Source organism: Accipiter gentilis, chromosome Z (assembly GCF_929443795.1).
Source record: "Accipiter gentilis chromosome Z, bAccGen1.1, whole genome shotgun sequence".
Lineage (NCBI taxonomy): Eukaryota > Metazoa > Chordata > Aves > Accipitriformes > Accipitridae > Astur > Astur gentilis.
The window spans coordinates 50,066,975-50,083,085 of record NC_064919.1 but is presented as its reverse complement, the minus strand read 5'-3'; the positions used below and the strand labels follow the sequence as shown (position 1 = coordinate 50,083,085).

Genomic DNA, 16,111 nt, shown 5'->3' with positions numbered 1-16,111 from the left:
ATTTAGTTCTAAATAAAGACAATAAAAGGTACACTGCTTTTGAAAGAATGAAAATAAAGCTTTCCTTTATGCCTCCATTACTGCATAGCAAGCCTAAATAATACTACATGCACCTGGTGAATAATAAGTCCAAATTCTGCCGTTGCATCTAAAGTAATCCACACCAGGTTTATTTTGCTAATGGTGAAGTGGTCAAATCTAAAGCAACATGGACAAGACTGTGACTTAGGTGTTGCTTTCTCCAGCCAGCATCTGATAGGCATGCTTCAAGAGTGACTTTGAAAAACAGACATCTCATTTGCTATTTAAAACAAAAATAATTTCCCTCCTTCCTTCCTTCCTTCCTTCCTTCCTTCCTTCCTTCCTTCCTTCCTTCCTTCCTTCCTTCCTTCCTCTTTCTCTTTTCCTTTTCCTTTTCCTTTTCCTTTTTTTCCCCCCCAAATGTCTGGAGTAGTTAGTTCTGCTGATCACAAAACATCCAAACTGCATTTGGCATGTGGTGATAGTGCAACAAATGCTGTCCAGAAGGCAATTAACAGGCTGCTTTTGCAGAGTGTTCCACCTAAGACTTCAGAGCTTTGTAAACTTTTTCCAATATTTGTAGTAATTGCCTAAAATGTAAGTGGCATTTTAGTCAGAACAAACTTTCAATGAATCACAGGAAACATGCAAAACAGAGCTGAAAGCAAGTTTTCTTTTAAAATGTTTGTTTTTAATCAGCATCTGAGTTAAACTTTAAGAAACAGCTGAACTAATTCCTCGTCAGCTGAAGACAATGTACATCTGTTGTGCCATAATTCAGTGTAACTGTTTTCCCGTCAGGACTCGAGCTCTGCCAAGTAACTAAGCACCCAAATCCCCACAGATGTGCAACTTCCACAATCAGTCTGCAACAATAATAACATGCTAACCATCCCTTCCTATAAAAAGCCTCACAAGCTCTGTAGGTGGTGATTTGCTATGTGTGATTACTGCAGAGATTCACATTAAAAAAAAGATCTACCCCTATGGTACACTGGTTTGTCTTTTAGTGAAAGGGTCTGTAGCTTAGCTAAGCACAAACTGCATGCAGAGTGCATAATTTTTTGTAAGAAACACGTCACAACCTGTAAAAGAACTGAAGGTCCAGATTGCAATTTCACTCAAATTTTCTTATCTGCAGGTTACATCCCCATTTACACTGTTGTAAGAGAAGGCTCAGAATTTCTAAGGATCTTATTTTTGACCTATATGTAGTCAGAGGTACTTAAATGTGTGGAAACGAAACAAGAAGTACAAACATATTTAGAAAAAAAGTGAGCATTATTGTGGATATCTTTGTTAATGAATTCCCACCAGAAAGATCATTAATCAGATTTGTTCAACTGCCAGTATTTGATGGAATATTGATGGAAAGGATTTATTTTCCCCTTTGCTTTATCTCCTTACTATCCCTTACACGTCCAGAGATGCTTTTTGGTTTGAAGTAAAGAATACGTGTCTCGGTGGAGCAAACTCAACATCACTGTTGGCAGGTGCTCCTCCAAGAAGGCACCAGGAGGGTCTTTAAATCCCTGGGAAACAAGCAAGCTGAACACTAGTTCAGCATGATATGATTCAACATTTTACACTCTATATGGCCTGTGGAGAGGGAACACAACCACTGCATATTCACTTTTAAAAGGTGGTACATTACCTCAAGTGAGGCTTACACCCCGTTATTGCTTTCCACCTTTATTTTAAGAACAATGTTAGTGATGGCTCTCCAGAGTCATGGTGATAAATGGAGTGAATAAAATTTTTATTTCACTTAGACCAGAGAAATTTCTTGAAGGCTGTTATATTCTTCATGCAAAATAAATAAATGAATGAATGAATGAATGAATGAATAATAAAAAGGCATACATATCCTGTCTTTACTGTTGACATTAAATGCATTCATACTATGTCCATCTGAATCAGTTTTTACACTATATTTAGAAAAGGCTGTGATTCAGCTAATATGCCTGGAGTGTTTCTAAAACATTATTATTGCACATTCCTAATGTTTAACGAATAATAACCTATTCAGAAACCACTAATGGAGAACTTTTCAAGGACATGCCTAAGCTGTTGCACGTTGTGTGACTATCCAACTCACAAATGAAACTTCTCCAGAAATCATCATTTATGTCTATCAGTGTACTAACTCCCCTCTGACTCTGGTCTGACAATGTAATAAATCTGATTTCATAGCTGCTAGTACATGACCAAATGGCATGTCCACATGAGAGAACCTATTAATCTGCCACAAACTCACTCAGTTGGCCAGTTCAGATTTTCTAAACCACTCTGACAGGGTAACTTTGTGCAGGCAGGCTCTCCACCTGAAGAGAACTTGTTTTTATGCATCACTCTAACCTTAAGCTGGATCAGGTATTGTCTATATTCTTGAAGCCAACAGGAAAATAGAAAGCTGACGTTAGGATGGTGTTGTGTGCTTTGGCTAATTTAAAATGCAGCTGTGCTCACATTTGATTTGGATCAAACTTGTACTGATCCAGTAGAGAACAGATACAGTACTATTAATTGTGGAAACATGGCCTCAGCTCTGCCTGCTCATATTTTTGAACTGTCCCCTGTGTATATATAGGTAAACATGTTTCTGTTTTCACAGATGGGCTTTATTTTGGGACAGAAAATCAACAATTAATGAGTTTGAGCTATAGGTCTTTCTACTGAAAGCCAATATACCAATCCCATGATTTCATGAGAAGTTCAGGGTAAAACTTCACTTGAAGCATTAAAATCTGGCACAGGCAGGCTACAGCCTAGGAGACGCGTAGATGACATCTTGACAGTCACCTCCATACATAAAGGCAAAGGTCTTAATTGGGCAGCCATTGACTAAGAATTCATAGAAACTACTTGGAATCTCTTGGCTGAATGAACAAAAATTCCTTCATCGAATAAGCAATAATCCAATCACACAGAGGGATCAAAAGGAGGTTCGCTCCAACCACAGCCAAAACCCACAAAAATTTGTTATGTTTTGACAGTGTTTTGTTTAGGATCAATATGCAAGGTAATATTCCTGATGTGTACATTTACTTCTGGTTTGTCAAAGTTCATCACTTAGAGTTCTGAATCTGTGAGAAAATCCAAATGTCCTAATTCTGGGTTTTGTGTTTCCATCAAAGGTCTCACTTTCTATTTTTCTGTGTGTACTGGAAGGCAGTGTTCCAGGGAGCACTGGAGAAGTGTCACCACAGACAGACTCCTTCAGTACTGGTATTTAATGACCCACTATACAACTAAGATTTTCTTGCTAACACAGCTAGGTTTGTTATCAATACAAATCTCCTTCTCTTGTTGAGAAAGGTCTGAATGTACCATTTAGCACAAGTGGCTCTTTGGTTACTTTTTTTTTGGTGGGAGATTGTTTCACATACCTCCAATCTTGGCATTAAAGGCGATTCCCACTGTGCAGTGTGAGTTGTTTGCTGTGGCTGCCACTTCTCCAGCACAACGGGTTCCATGCCTGCAGTCAGACAAACATTTTTCCAAGTAAGCACAGACTGTTCGGATTAAAGGCTTTGACATTGCTCATCCTCAGGTGCTAAAAGCACAACTATCCACAATATTCTGCACTACTTAATCACTGGTAGTAATTTATACCCATGTTACAATATTCCTCTGAACACATTTTAACATCATTATTACAATCATATTAAACTCTTCATGGTAGGCTTTCTAGCTACTGGAAACACACACAGTTTGTAACAAAGACATAAAATGATGATACATAATCCAGAGCAACAGAAAGAAGTCTTGCATACCAGTTCTTGATTTTGAACCAATTCTTACATTATAGACAGAATTTTTGTCCTGCATTCTCCCACAACCACTCATGTTGCTAGTATGTAGATCTCCATACAACCTCCAGCAGGCACAGTGTGTACCACACCTTTCCATGAGGAAGTTGAGATTGTGCCAATGCCCCCATTGCTGTTTAGAGGCAAGCCTAAGACTGGCTGTATGCCAGGTATGCTCAAAGCTTCTGTATAGGCCTGTCCTGGTCAGGCCTTGTGCCAACTCTGCAAGCCTGATGCCTTTCTGGAAGCAGTAAAAACAGGTGAAGTACCCTCCACAGCAGAGGTACACCCTGTTCCTGGAAGCAGAGGTGGGCTAGGGTATAGTCCTAAGAAGCTGCTGAAGGAAAACACAAAACTCCGGTGGTTGCTCACTCCCTTCCCCATTGTGCAAAGCCACAGTGGGATGACTGGTGTAGCCCTGATCCATGTTCTCTACAAGGTGACAGTGGTCATCCATATGACCACCAATGGTAGGGAAGCTTCTCCTGCTTTTTGTGATTTTTGCCTGCAATATAGGTTTCACAGGGTGTACTCTACCAGTAAGTTTTGCCCTCACCCTTGTGCAGTTAAGCAGCTCCATTGCAGAAATGCGACACAAGCAACAAGGAGCAGACAGGGAACTTCAGAGACCTGCTGTGGAGAGGAGATATGGAGTTTCAGACCAGACAGGAAAAGAGATGGGGAGTTGATGAGATGGAGATAGAAAGATAATGTAAGGCTTGGGTAGCCACAAAGAAGTTAAAAAGTCAAGGCAAAAAAAGATAACAAAAAGGCAAGCGCTTCAGAGGAGTCTAAGTGAGGTCAGTTGTGTACAGAGGCACTCTTCTGCTGCTGGTGGTTGTCAGACGGCTTCCACAGACATCTTGAGAATACATGTGTTTTTGAATTAAAGTTAACGCCCATATTACAGACAAGAATCACAGTTGCTTTCTCTTGGCACAGCTTGTTTTGGGTAAAGTCACTCTTTATTTCCTTACTATTAGTGCAACTTTATTCCCTCAACCTTCTGAAACACTTAGATGAGGAACACTAAGATAACTTGTTCGGAATGGATTAATGTAAAGAAAGTACAACAACAAATAGGACTATGAAAAAAGAGGAAACAAAAAAATAAGCACTATAAGTGATCAGTGCTGACCTGTTAGAATTTCAAAGGAGATCATTCAGTTTATCAGATAAGTAAGATTTATATAATCTATGAAAAAAGTGTAATCTTTGTTCACAAAATCAAAGTGACAAGTTGGATGCTGATAAATCCTAAAGCTGGATCAAGGTTTCACAATTATACGTATATCTCCACTAATTTCCTATTAATCTGTTCACAATTCATCATTTGGTTGCCAAATGTAATCAGAGAATTTTTTAAGACTGAATTTGAAGTTTATTTTTCATATGAAGCCTAATTTTCAGGCCCAATTTTCTTCATTTGAAGAAAGCCTATTTAATTGATATACCAATGTCTTATCCTATTACAGAATTATTTCAAAAAGCCTGAAGTAAATAATTCAGGAATCACAGATGAAAACAAGTTTTAAAAAAATCCTTCTTCATTTTCAAGGATTTTCAAATAGTGTTATAGCTCTATGTTTGTTTGAAGTAGGGTCTTTTTAAAATGTATTAATATTTATAGGAAAATGCCTGTAAGAATTATTTACAAGACACATGATTCCCAAAGTTCCCTTCTTCTCATTATGATTTTGTTGGGTGCCGCATGCAAGTTTAGAGGTGTTATGACTCAAACATCAAAGCATGGATGACTATACCCTAGAAATGTAGAAATAACCGCACGCATCACCTCAGTGCTTATAATTTATTAATAAATCACTGCCTGCCTGGTGAAAGGCATGTGGCCGAGCCGCGGCTTCCCAGCAGGAGACCGCATTGGCAAGAAACCCTTCCTGGGTACTAAGTTTGGGAAGCAGTGACGGGAGGAAGGCTTTTTAGTAGAGAAAGGGGACAGATAGAAACCACACCTGGAGGAGGGAGGCTGCCTGAAGAAGAATGGAAGAAACAGCTCACGTTTCTCCATGGTTCCCAGTAGAGTACACAGACACCTGTTGCTTCATTAGCTACATCCACTGAGCACTGCCAAAAGGGTTAGATTTCCACTGGATCACCAAACACACCCTGGCCACCCCAGGGCCACGTAATGATTGTAGAGAGGAAACAGAGGGGATGTGTGGCAGGTGTGGGTGGGGTCACAGTGTGACTGCACCTCCCAGCAGCAGCCCACAGTAACACAGGATGAACAGCAACGGGAAACTATAGCCTAAATTCCAGCTGAAGTGGAAGTAGCTGCAGTGGTAGACGTAACTTCTGTAAGCAGCAGCCAAGGCTTTAGAGGACTGGTATGGAAGTACCATGACTCATATTTATTGAATTAAAGCACAGCAAAAAATTTCATGTAAATTTGTCATAGTAAAAAAGCTTATTCCAGAGAGAATTAGATCTCCAGACAGTTTTAGAACATGTGAGTTAAATCAACTTTGCTGACTATTTCACTAGTCCTCAAGTATTGGAAAATCCTTCTTTTTACCATATTTTAAGTCCAGTAATGGTATAAATATATTTTGTAAGCAGATTTTTATGTTAGACCCTTGCTTCTCTGCCAAGATTATTGTCAATTGCATTCTACATTTATAATGGAAATGACAAAATTGAAAGTTGTTTTATTCATTTCAAGGTCATATGTATAAAATTGCACTTCTTACAATCAGTCTCCCACTGTGTGAATTAATCATATATGCAGCTCAATTTGTTTTAATATGTTATCTTTTATAGGTCCTTTAAGTAGTATTTCTGTTATGCTGTGAAAGGGAAGACTTTCTAAAAAATCTGCATACAAAAAAAATGTTCTTTCCAGACTGCTTTTAATTTTCCCTGTCCTAGACTTTTGCTAGAGGTCTACAGTCTGGAACATACTCTGAATTCTGCAGTTAAAATTAGAAAAGTCTTCTGATTAATCAGTACACTAGTTTCTTAACTAACTTGATAAACAAATATGATGAAACTGATGCCTGAAATTGGTTGTCTGCTTTAAAGCTATGAAAACTTTTACTGAGCATGAAATCCTGAAAACTTCAAACTACAGTTTATGGAGGCAGCATAACCAGTAACAAGGGGTGAAACAAAAGGTGCTTTCAAGTTAGCATTTTTTGCGAATGTATATATATCGAAACACAACAATATCCTGTCTTTGTGGGATGCCTGCCTCACCTACGACTTGTTTAAAAAGTTGATGCAGTCCTAGAAGAAAGCATGACTGCCCTTCTACAAAGGCCTATCCTGATAAACTTTGAGGGTCGGTCCTTCATTTCACTGGATCCTTTGCCAGCTTATGTTGAAGGAAAATAAGTTCCCAGGCTATTAAATGGCACTTTGAAGAGACACTCAGCTAAAAGATTTTGCACTTGTCCTTTGTGTTAATGTCAGGGTGACGCAGTACCACAGAACAGAAACATGAAAGAAAGCTTGGTTATTAGACATTCTGCCCATCTACAAATGTGTCTCCTACCTGGAGTCTAATAGAAAGAAAAGGAATGGAGAGAAAAAAAAGCTTTTTTGTTGTTTGTCTTATAATGAGAGACGTGAAAAATCACTATTCAAAGACAGATTTAGGCTCAAGAGGCCATCAGGTAAAAGAAATAAGATGTCACAGGCATTATTTTCAAACAAAGTTGTACTTAGATGCTTATAAAGTTGGCCAGCACTTTCCACCATAAAACCATCTTTTATGATTCTGCGTACCTTTAATTGCTTTAGCTAATTTTTCTATTCCAGGCAAACAAGTACAACTTTTTCAGAAATGCATTTCTTTTCATTTTTTGCATATAAGACAGACAGAACAGAAAGAACAAAGAAAACATGCAGGCAATTAAGACTGATTTTTTTCTCTTTTTATAAGGGGGAAATTTGTCAGTCTGCCATTAACAGTAAGTCAGTAAGGTGTCAAAGACCTACTCATGAAGACCTTAGTAAAGATAATTTTCTTGCCTTATGATGCCCTCACTATTATATGGAGAACTTGAAAAAAAATCGTTGAAGAAATACACTTCTATGAAAAGGTGTATGTTATTTTTTTCTGCTTGAGCACCTGGATGCTAAAGGTGCAGTCTTTTGATGACTCTCTAAGTATAAGATAAGAGAAATTTAACAGCTACATACTAATCTGTTACACAAAATAACTTTTTTTCAGTAACAGATTTTTTCTGAGACAGAAATGTCTCAGTATTTCAGGCAATGATGGAAAGAGAAAAGGTGTATGTTCTGTGATCAACTATCAGTCTCCATCCCACTGAGTTAATTGAAACATAAGACATTTATCTTTCAGTAATCACTCTTAATTTGCCTTTCAGAAAAGAAAGAAGGTATAAGGTACCAGGAACACCTTTAACATAAAAGTTAATGAAGGTTGCTTCTGAATGTTTAGAGCAAGGAAACATTCAGAGTTAGAAGACATTCAGAGCTGAAGACAGCTGCTGGTAATTTGAAAAGGCCCTGACACATAAATTGGCTCTGCATTGCAGAGCCTCCATCTCTGACAGCTATTCTTTGAATTCCACAAACACTTTGACCATGCGTCTCTTTGTCGTATTTCACTCTTCTGGAGTTCATCAAGTATTTCAGAACACAAAAAGCTCAGGGGACTGCAGGATTTAAAGCCCGCCAGCTTTTCATGACACTAACATTATAGTCCAGCCCACTTCAACCTGTCACCAATGAGCCTTTTCAGAACAGGAATTTAGGGAGAAAAGAGTTTCAGAATACTTCAATGCAAGCCCAAAACGAACTTCTCTGGGTGTACCAGTAATTTACTGAGGTTTTCTAAGAGATATGCAGCATAGGAATTAAGTCTGTAAACAAATTAAGAAAAACAGTGGGGGTTTTACAGGGAGGTGTTTGTTTGTTTGTTTGTTTGTGGTGATTGGTTTTTTTTTTTGATCCAGGGAAATGCCTACAGAAAAGAAGAAAACTTCACATCCTTTGCAAATTTAATGCTGCACATATTGTAAGAGTGGATATTCAATAATTGTAAAAAAGGTTAGGATAGTCTAAAAGTTTACATAAGATTAGATACATTTTAATAGACTGTGCTTGAACAGCTTATTTTTGATAACCATCAACTTCCTTTCTCAGCATAATTACATAATAAACATATTCCCTATGCATAAAGACAATGCATTAAAATTAAGAAAGAAACTGACTTGGTTTTTATTATAAATTAGAGTAGAATCCCAGGGATGGAATCTGTAACATGAACTAAACTATGTAGTTGGTGGACATTGGAAATTATAGGACTAAAGGAACCTTAAATGTTAAAATACTTTTCAAACCTCTATGGGGAAGGGAAGAATGGAATTTTAGGAAGCCATTGTTATCTGTAGGAAAATATCTGAGCTGGCAGTTATTTTTTGCAAAACTCTTCTTTAGTTAAATTTTTAAATGTTTTCAGTATATTCATAAACAGGAAAATGTGATATCTGAGACACCACAATGTAATAACTGCTGCAGAAAATACATATTTTAACTGCAATCATCAGAAATGCATTTTATCAGAAATGAATTTTATTGCATTCCAGAGTAAGTCTTATGTAGTGCAGAATAAATAATGTTTTAGATCTGTTCATATATAAATGGTCTCTAATAATCTGGATGATGAAAAATACTTTCCAAACTGGCACTAGGTTGGGATGTTGTTCTAGGAACATCTTAAAAATGAGATATAAAGGAACTGTCAGAAGTTAAAAGCATGGGCAAGGAAAACCTCAATCTTTAGCCTTTAAAACATAATGTGCTACAGGTGAAAAATAATAAGAATAAAGCTATTTCACAAAGGAAAGATATTTGGATATTAGTGGAGAAAGAGATGACAGAGTAAATATGAAAAACAAGTTAGTTACTCAGATCTTTAATGTGAGATATCAGGAAAAATGCCAAAGACTTGGGTGTTACATCACAGACAGGATCTTGTTTCTGAGCATCACACTGTTGTAATGTAGTTACAGCACAGGACTGGAAGCTGTCTTGAGTCAAGGTCCCCAAAGCTAATGACTTTTTGCATGATAATGGGAAGTTACTTAAAGAATTACTTGAAAATATCTCATCTATTTCTCACAAATAAAATCAAAGATGACAGCACTAAAATAAACACATGTAACACTTCACATCTCAGACATGCATATCTTAAACTTAATAGCGTGAGTAACAAAAATGCTGCCTTGCCATCTCTTTACATTTGCTAGCTGTTAGTAGTGAGCAGGTAATTTGTCACAAATGTGAAGTTCTGATATGAGCCCAGCAAAGCACTGTGCTTCTAGAACATTAATTACCATTTTACAGTTTTGTGTTTTGTGAGTGGACAAATGAATCTTAATGTATAAAAGAAATATGCCTTTTTTTTTTTCTGTATTTTCTACCAAAGGCAAAACAAACAATGAATAGAAGGTCTGATGGAGCCAAGGAAATATGACATAAAATGAGAAATAGCAAAAAAAAAAAAAATCAGCAAATAATATATTTAGCCAAGTGTATAGTTTTATGTATTAAAAATAAAAATATTATTTACTGATGTCTTAGTATGTTTTAACCCAAGGTAAAATTTTAATTCAGCCTCTTTTCTGAAGGGAAAAAGGCATTGGTGAAAAGAAATAAAACAGTTCAAAAGCCAACATACAGCAAAACTTTCAGCTGAGCTTTTTTTTTCATCCAGCCTGTCACATTAACTGTACAGTAACCTTCTTCAGGCGGGTAATCCAATTCTTTTTCCCATTCATTAAAGCAAATTACAAATAAAACTAGTACAGTTTAGTTCCTGTGCACTGGAATTAAATCTGTTCAGCAGCAACATCAAGGCCAGTATTACCCTGGAATAGTATACTGCTACCTAGATATACCTAATCAAAAAGACTATTTAGTTTGCTTTTGAAACTGAAGAATATGAGGCTGCTTAGACTTCAACGCTCCCATGTCACATAAGCAAAAAGATATTTTTTTTTTTAACCTAGTTCAAGGTGGTTCAGAGGCTGTAGAAGGGATGGAAAGTCACAGAAAAAGGAGGATGTGCTTCAAATAATTCTGGCAATCATTTTATGTATAAAAGGGTGGTTGATCCTTTTTTGTGTACAGCCTGAAGAATAGAGTAGCATAAATACTTGGGAAGAACTGAGTATGTATCTGCCTATACTTTTCTCATTCTTAATCTGTGTGACTAGACAGTTTTATCATTTCACTTGTGACATACAGAAAAAAAGACAAATGAAGGTCCAATTTCAAATCTTTTTGGAACATGGCTAACAAAATGCTAAGGGGAACTACTGCACTATACAACTTAATGAGGGAAGGAGATGGACAAAATCAGGCATCTATTTTTAAACAAGAAAAATTCTTGTAATCACCTGGTAAAAATTGTTAGTTCAGTTAATTCTTTATACTTGCAATTACCAGTTCAATACAATAATTAAGCTGTCTCTTCCCAGACTGCAACAGTCTCAGTGAACAGAACACAATCCTAGAACTTAAATTCTGCAGAATCTCAATAACCTTACTAACTTAACTTTTAGTAACAGTAAAGTAACACTGTACTCTTGCACAAATAAAGGAATCTTTGAAACTTCCAAGGCAATCACTAAAAACACCAAACAGAATAAACATTCCCAGTACCACCTCCTTCTTGATTGGGACACTATCCCTCTCATATTAACACTGCCTGCAGATGACAGCAGTAAAGTAACCTACATCGGGTCATTCAGTGTTTCAGGTATCTCTCACTGAAATCCACTTTGTCTCCACAAAGTAGAAACACCTCGTTTCTTTGGGGAGAGGAAAGAATAAATATGGGTCTGCGGCTGTCCCTCTGTGGTTTTCTGTGCAAGGCTGGACATGGCTGGTATGTGCCTTAGGTCATCTGTTGATAAGCAGTTGATCTCCCCAGCAGTTTCTCCAGTTACATGTCATTTTTCAGTTCAATATCAGCATATCTAATGCAAGCAATATATCCAGTCAGACAGTGGAAAAAAACACCTTTCTGGTAAAAGGGCTGACATCCAGCCCCTGTTTCTGTGCTCATTGTTTACTACCAAATTACCTGCTTTAGCATCACTCTTCTGCTGAGCAAATGCATTTTTTGAACCATCTGTATGTGAACACAAGCACATTTAATAAATATGGTATAGCGCACAACTATGGAGGACTGTGTCTCCCTTGTCTCTGTTACTGCCATGGTTATAAACAGCAGTCAAATCATATGGGAATTAATAAAATGTTTGAAGCATCATATCATATGGGAATTAATAAAATGTTTGAAGCACTAAACATTGGGAATGTTATGCTTCCATATCAATGCAACTCTAATTCCGAAGACAGAGCAATCAGATGTGGGACACAGGGAAAAGCAGATGGAGGGGACACAGGAAAATCATGGGACATACAGCCTTCACAATTCCTTTGTCTATACCAACCTGTGTCTCAGAGGAGCACCTGTGAGTTGCTGAGCAACCAAGGTTAGTGGGGCAGAGTAATACCTGGAAAGCCAAAAAACCACCTATGGAAATAATCGCAAGACAAATCCTGAATGTGGAAGCTGCAGAGGAAATAATGTTTCTGACAGTTATTATTTCCATGCCACAGCCAATGCACTGTCCTCTAATGTCTTAATAATGCTATATTCATGTTTAAGCCTGCAAAATGATGCTGCCCCATGCCAAAGAAAAGCTGTCTGGATACTTACAGGTCCCGGCTGACTAGGAAATAACCTCAGCCGGTGCCTCAGAGGCACCTTCTCTGTCTCCTTCCATCTCTTTCCATCTCCTTTCAAGAAACTTTTAGATCCTTGCAAAAAAAATCAGTTGCAACACAAAGGCCATCTTGTCATTTTCTCAGTCAATGCACTACACAGATTTCTAATTGAAAATACAAAACCCTCACAGCAATCAAACAAACACCCAAACCTGAAAACATCCATAGGTCTTCATAAAAAGAGACTGGAAAGAAATATGTAAAGTCACCAGGAAACCTCATAAAATCACTAGATATGTTTCTAGATGTTGTCAGCAGATATATTGCTTCATCAACAACTATTTTACTTAAAAATTTCACTGATTTATCTGGAAAGACATAAAAGTAAATGTATTTAGACAAACAAAAATCTTTGCAGCCAGCTTCTTATACCATTTTAACAATGTTTTATATCACCTTAATTTATGCTGTTAATAACAAAAACAAAGTATTGCCACATGACATAAGTATATTTAAGATGACACTTAGAAAATGAGTCCTTACACTAATTCTCCTCAAGCAACTATATGGATAATGAGCATAGTTTAAGGTTTGTTAATGTTTTTGGAGTCTAAAATTAATCCTACTTTAGGATCAAGGCCTCACATTGAAAGGAAGCTAGTTTCACTCCCAATATTACTTTACACAAATCAGAAACTCTTGGCATGCTTTATGAATGCTTCCTATTAACTTAACTTAAGCTGCAGGTTTATTTATTAAGTTTCACTAATGAACCATTATCAGTGTTTCTCAATACAGCTACCTGGAGTTGATGATATATTATAATTTTCAATATTTTTTAAAAGCTTTAGAGTAAAACTGAAATACTGACACTGAGTATTTTTGCCTAGGCCATGCATTTGTTATTCCTAGGAAAATCCACTCACATTTATCTAAGATATTAGCCTTAGAAAACAAAGGCTCGGACACAATGAGTAAAGCTTGCTAGAAATTTGCTGCTGAAAATTCCAAATGTACCACCTACAGTGAACATGCTTGTGCTTGAGAAAGCTCACTGTGTACAGGCTACACTTTGTTATCTACACAGTAAGCATAAAGAAGAACTTTGGATGAAATGCATACAAGTGAAGCAGTCTGTCATCTGTTTTCTGAGTAAAGGAAAAAAGTGATTAACCAAACCCTGCAAATTTGCTTTCCCACCTGCTTGCATTTCACCACTTTTTACTATAATGTCTACAGACTTAAAAAATCATACTGTTGAATGTAAGAAAAACTACTATTCTCATTCTACTGAAGAGATACCAAACAGTTAAATTGCAAATCTGAGACTAGGAGGAACACCGCTACCAGAATAGCCACAGTTTAATAACAATAACTTTCAGAATAACTATGTAAATTCTACACCCTTTTCTTTGCTCTGTAAGCAAATCATCATTGCATCTGTAAAGAAAGCCAGGGATAAAACTTCTGACTGCAATTTCTCAGTATCCCTGCATAAGTTACCAAACTGTGTTTAAGCCAGTGAGAGGCAGGAAAATTTTGTTCCACATTAGTGCTGGCCCATGGTAGAAGTCTGCCCTGTGAATTAAAAGACTTTACATTGCAACCTAATTGTGAATGAAGAAACAAAGTGATGGAATTTATTTGGTTAATGCTTTTCATCTATTTGAACTTATAGCTGGCAAGCTGATTTCTAAGATTTTCAGGGGACCTTGACCTGCTTTGGTGAAAAGTTTCTTATGTATTTGAAGTGTCCTATATATCTGACATCTGCAGATATCACAAATTTCCCTGACAAGTGTATCTGCTGTTGCTACATGCAATACCTGAAATGATACAAGTTAACAGAATCGAAGAAGGTGTTTTTCTACTTTTCTTCAATTGTTTTCTACCTGCATTGTCCCATGCTTCATCCAGTCAATTCCACTGCTATAGGTGTCACTTATGTGTTGCTTTTCAGGGACCAATGGACCAGCACAGCAACTGTGGGATCAGCAGCTCTCCAGCAGCTCCACGTTTGGATACTTCTCTGGAGCCTGAGTCTCTTATACCAGAACATGCCTACATACACAGAGAGTAACTTATCACAGATCTTGTGGTCAACTTCACCATGAAAATGGGCTCGCAGGGACAATGCTTCAGATATCTGTTACCATAAAGAACCCTTCCAAAGCTATTAGAATTACTCCTGGGAATGAGTACATTATTAAAATGTTGGGGTATTGACCCCAGCAGGCAGCAAACCCCCAACCAGTCACTCACTCCCTCCTTCCCACTGGGATGCGGGAGAGAACTGGAAGATCAAATGTGAGAAAGACTTGTCAGTTGAGATAAAAACAGTTCAATAAATAAAGGGGAAAAAAAAGAAAAAAAACACAACACAGTGATGCATAGGCAGTTACTCATCACGTCCCACCTGCAGACCAGCGCCCAGCCACTCTCCAAGCAACAGTTATTTTGGAAAAACTCCCCCCCTAGCTTTAGTGTTGAGCATGATGTTATATGGCATAGGATATCTTGTAGGTCAGCTGGGATCAGCTGTCCTATTTGTGTGCACTTCCACCCTCTTGTCCACCATCAGCCTCCTTGCTTGAGGGGGCAGGGTGAGAAACAGAGAAGGCCTTGATGCTGTGCAAGCACAGTCCAGTAGTAGCTAAAACACAGGCTATCAACACTGGTTTTGTCACAAATCGAAACATAGCTCCATATGGGCCTCCCTGTGCTCCTAAACCACCATAACTAACACTAATACTTATGTTCTTTATCTCCTTAAATTCATGGCCATAAGCCTGCTTTGTTACAGACACGTTCTGTACTTTGGCATTTTATCTTCTATTCCACATCTTGTGTTTCACAAGTTTTTGTATGAAAATGTACTATCAGTCACTATTTATCCTGATTCATGTTTTTCATCCAGACTGACACCAATATACAGCAGCTGGAGAGATGTCAGGTGCTTGAGCAACCTCATTTTACTTAAAAATCTCCACATTAGAGCCCCACAATTTCTGTGCAATTACAAAACAAATGAAACAGAAAAAAAAAACTTTCTCAGAAATATTTTGCATCAGGTCTACTAAAATCACAGCTAAGCAGAAATGAAAAACATCCTATGAATACAAGAGTGCAGATCTGGAGTTTCATGTTTAGACCTCCTTGGCAGGAAGAGCAGTCCATTGGACGTCCCAAAAATGGTCTGGATGAGTGCTTTTAGGGAAAAAAAGATATTCATGCTTTCATGCAAGGAAGATACTGACAGATGCAAGGATCCTAAGGTCATAAGGCAAAAAGGAGGAGCAATACAGTGATGTGCAGGCAGGTCATGGATGGGTCTTTACCCATTCTGCATACACCATTTCTAACAGTGTATGACTGCTGTGACAACATTTTAAAGAAATTAATATTTTATAACTCTGGGTCTCCACCATATTCCTACCTATTTTGAATTCTGAGTGCAATTTCAATTGCACTGTGCAAGATATTTACTGTGCTTAATCCTAAATTTCATTTGATGTTGTACTGCATTAAACGGACCTAGCTTTTCT

General features: G+C 37.5%; 1 protein-coding gene across 2 annotated transcripts in view; it reads right to left on the bottom strand.

The window, feature by feature from the left end:
- The window catches only part of PCSK5 (proprotein convertase subtilisin/kexin type 5), a 256,599-nt gene that overhangs the window by 149,552 nt on the left and 90,936 nt on the right, over positions 1 to 16,111 (bottom strand). For both annotated transcript variants that reach the window (XM_049795548.1, XM_049795547.1), the window contains exon 6: positions 3,411 to 3,499. In XM_049795548.1, the coding sequence (XP_049651505.1) occupies positions 3,411 to 3,499 (89 nt within the window). The remainder of the gene's footprint in view (positions 1 to 3,410; positions 3,500 to 16,111) is intronic.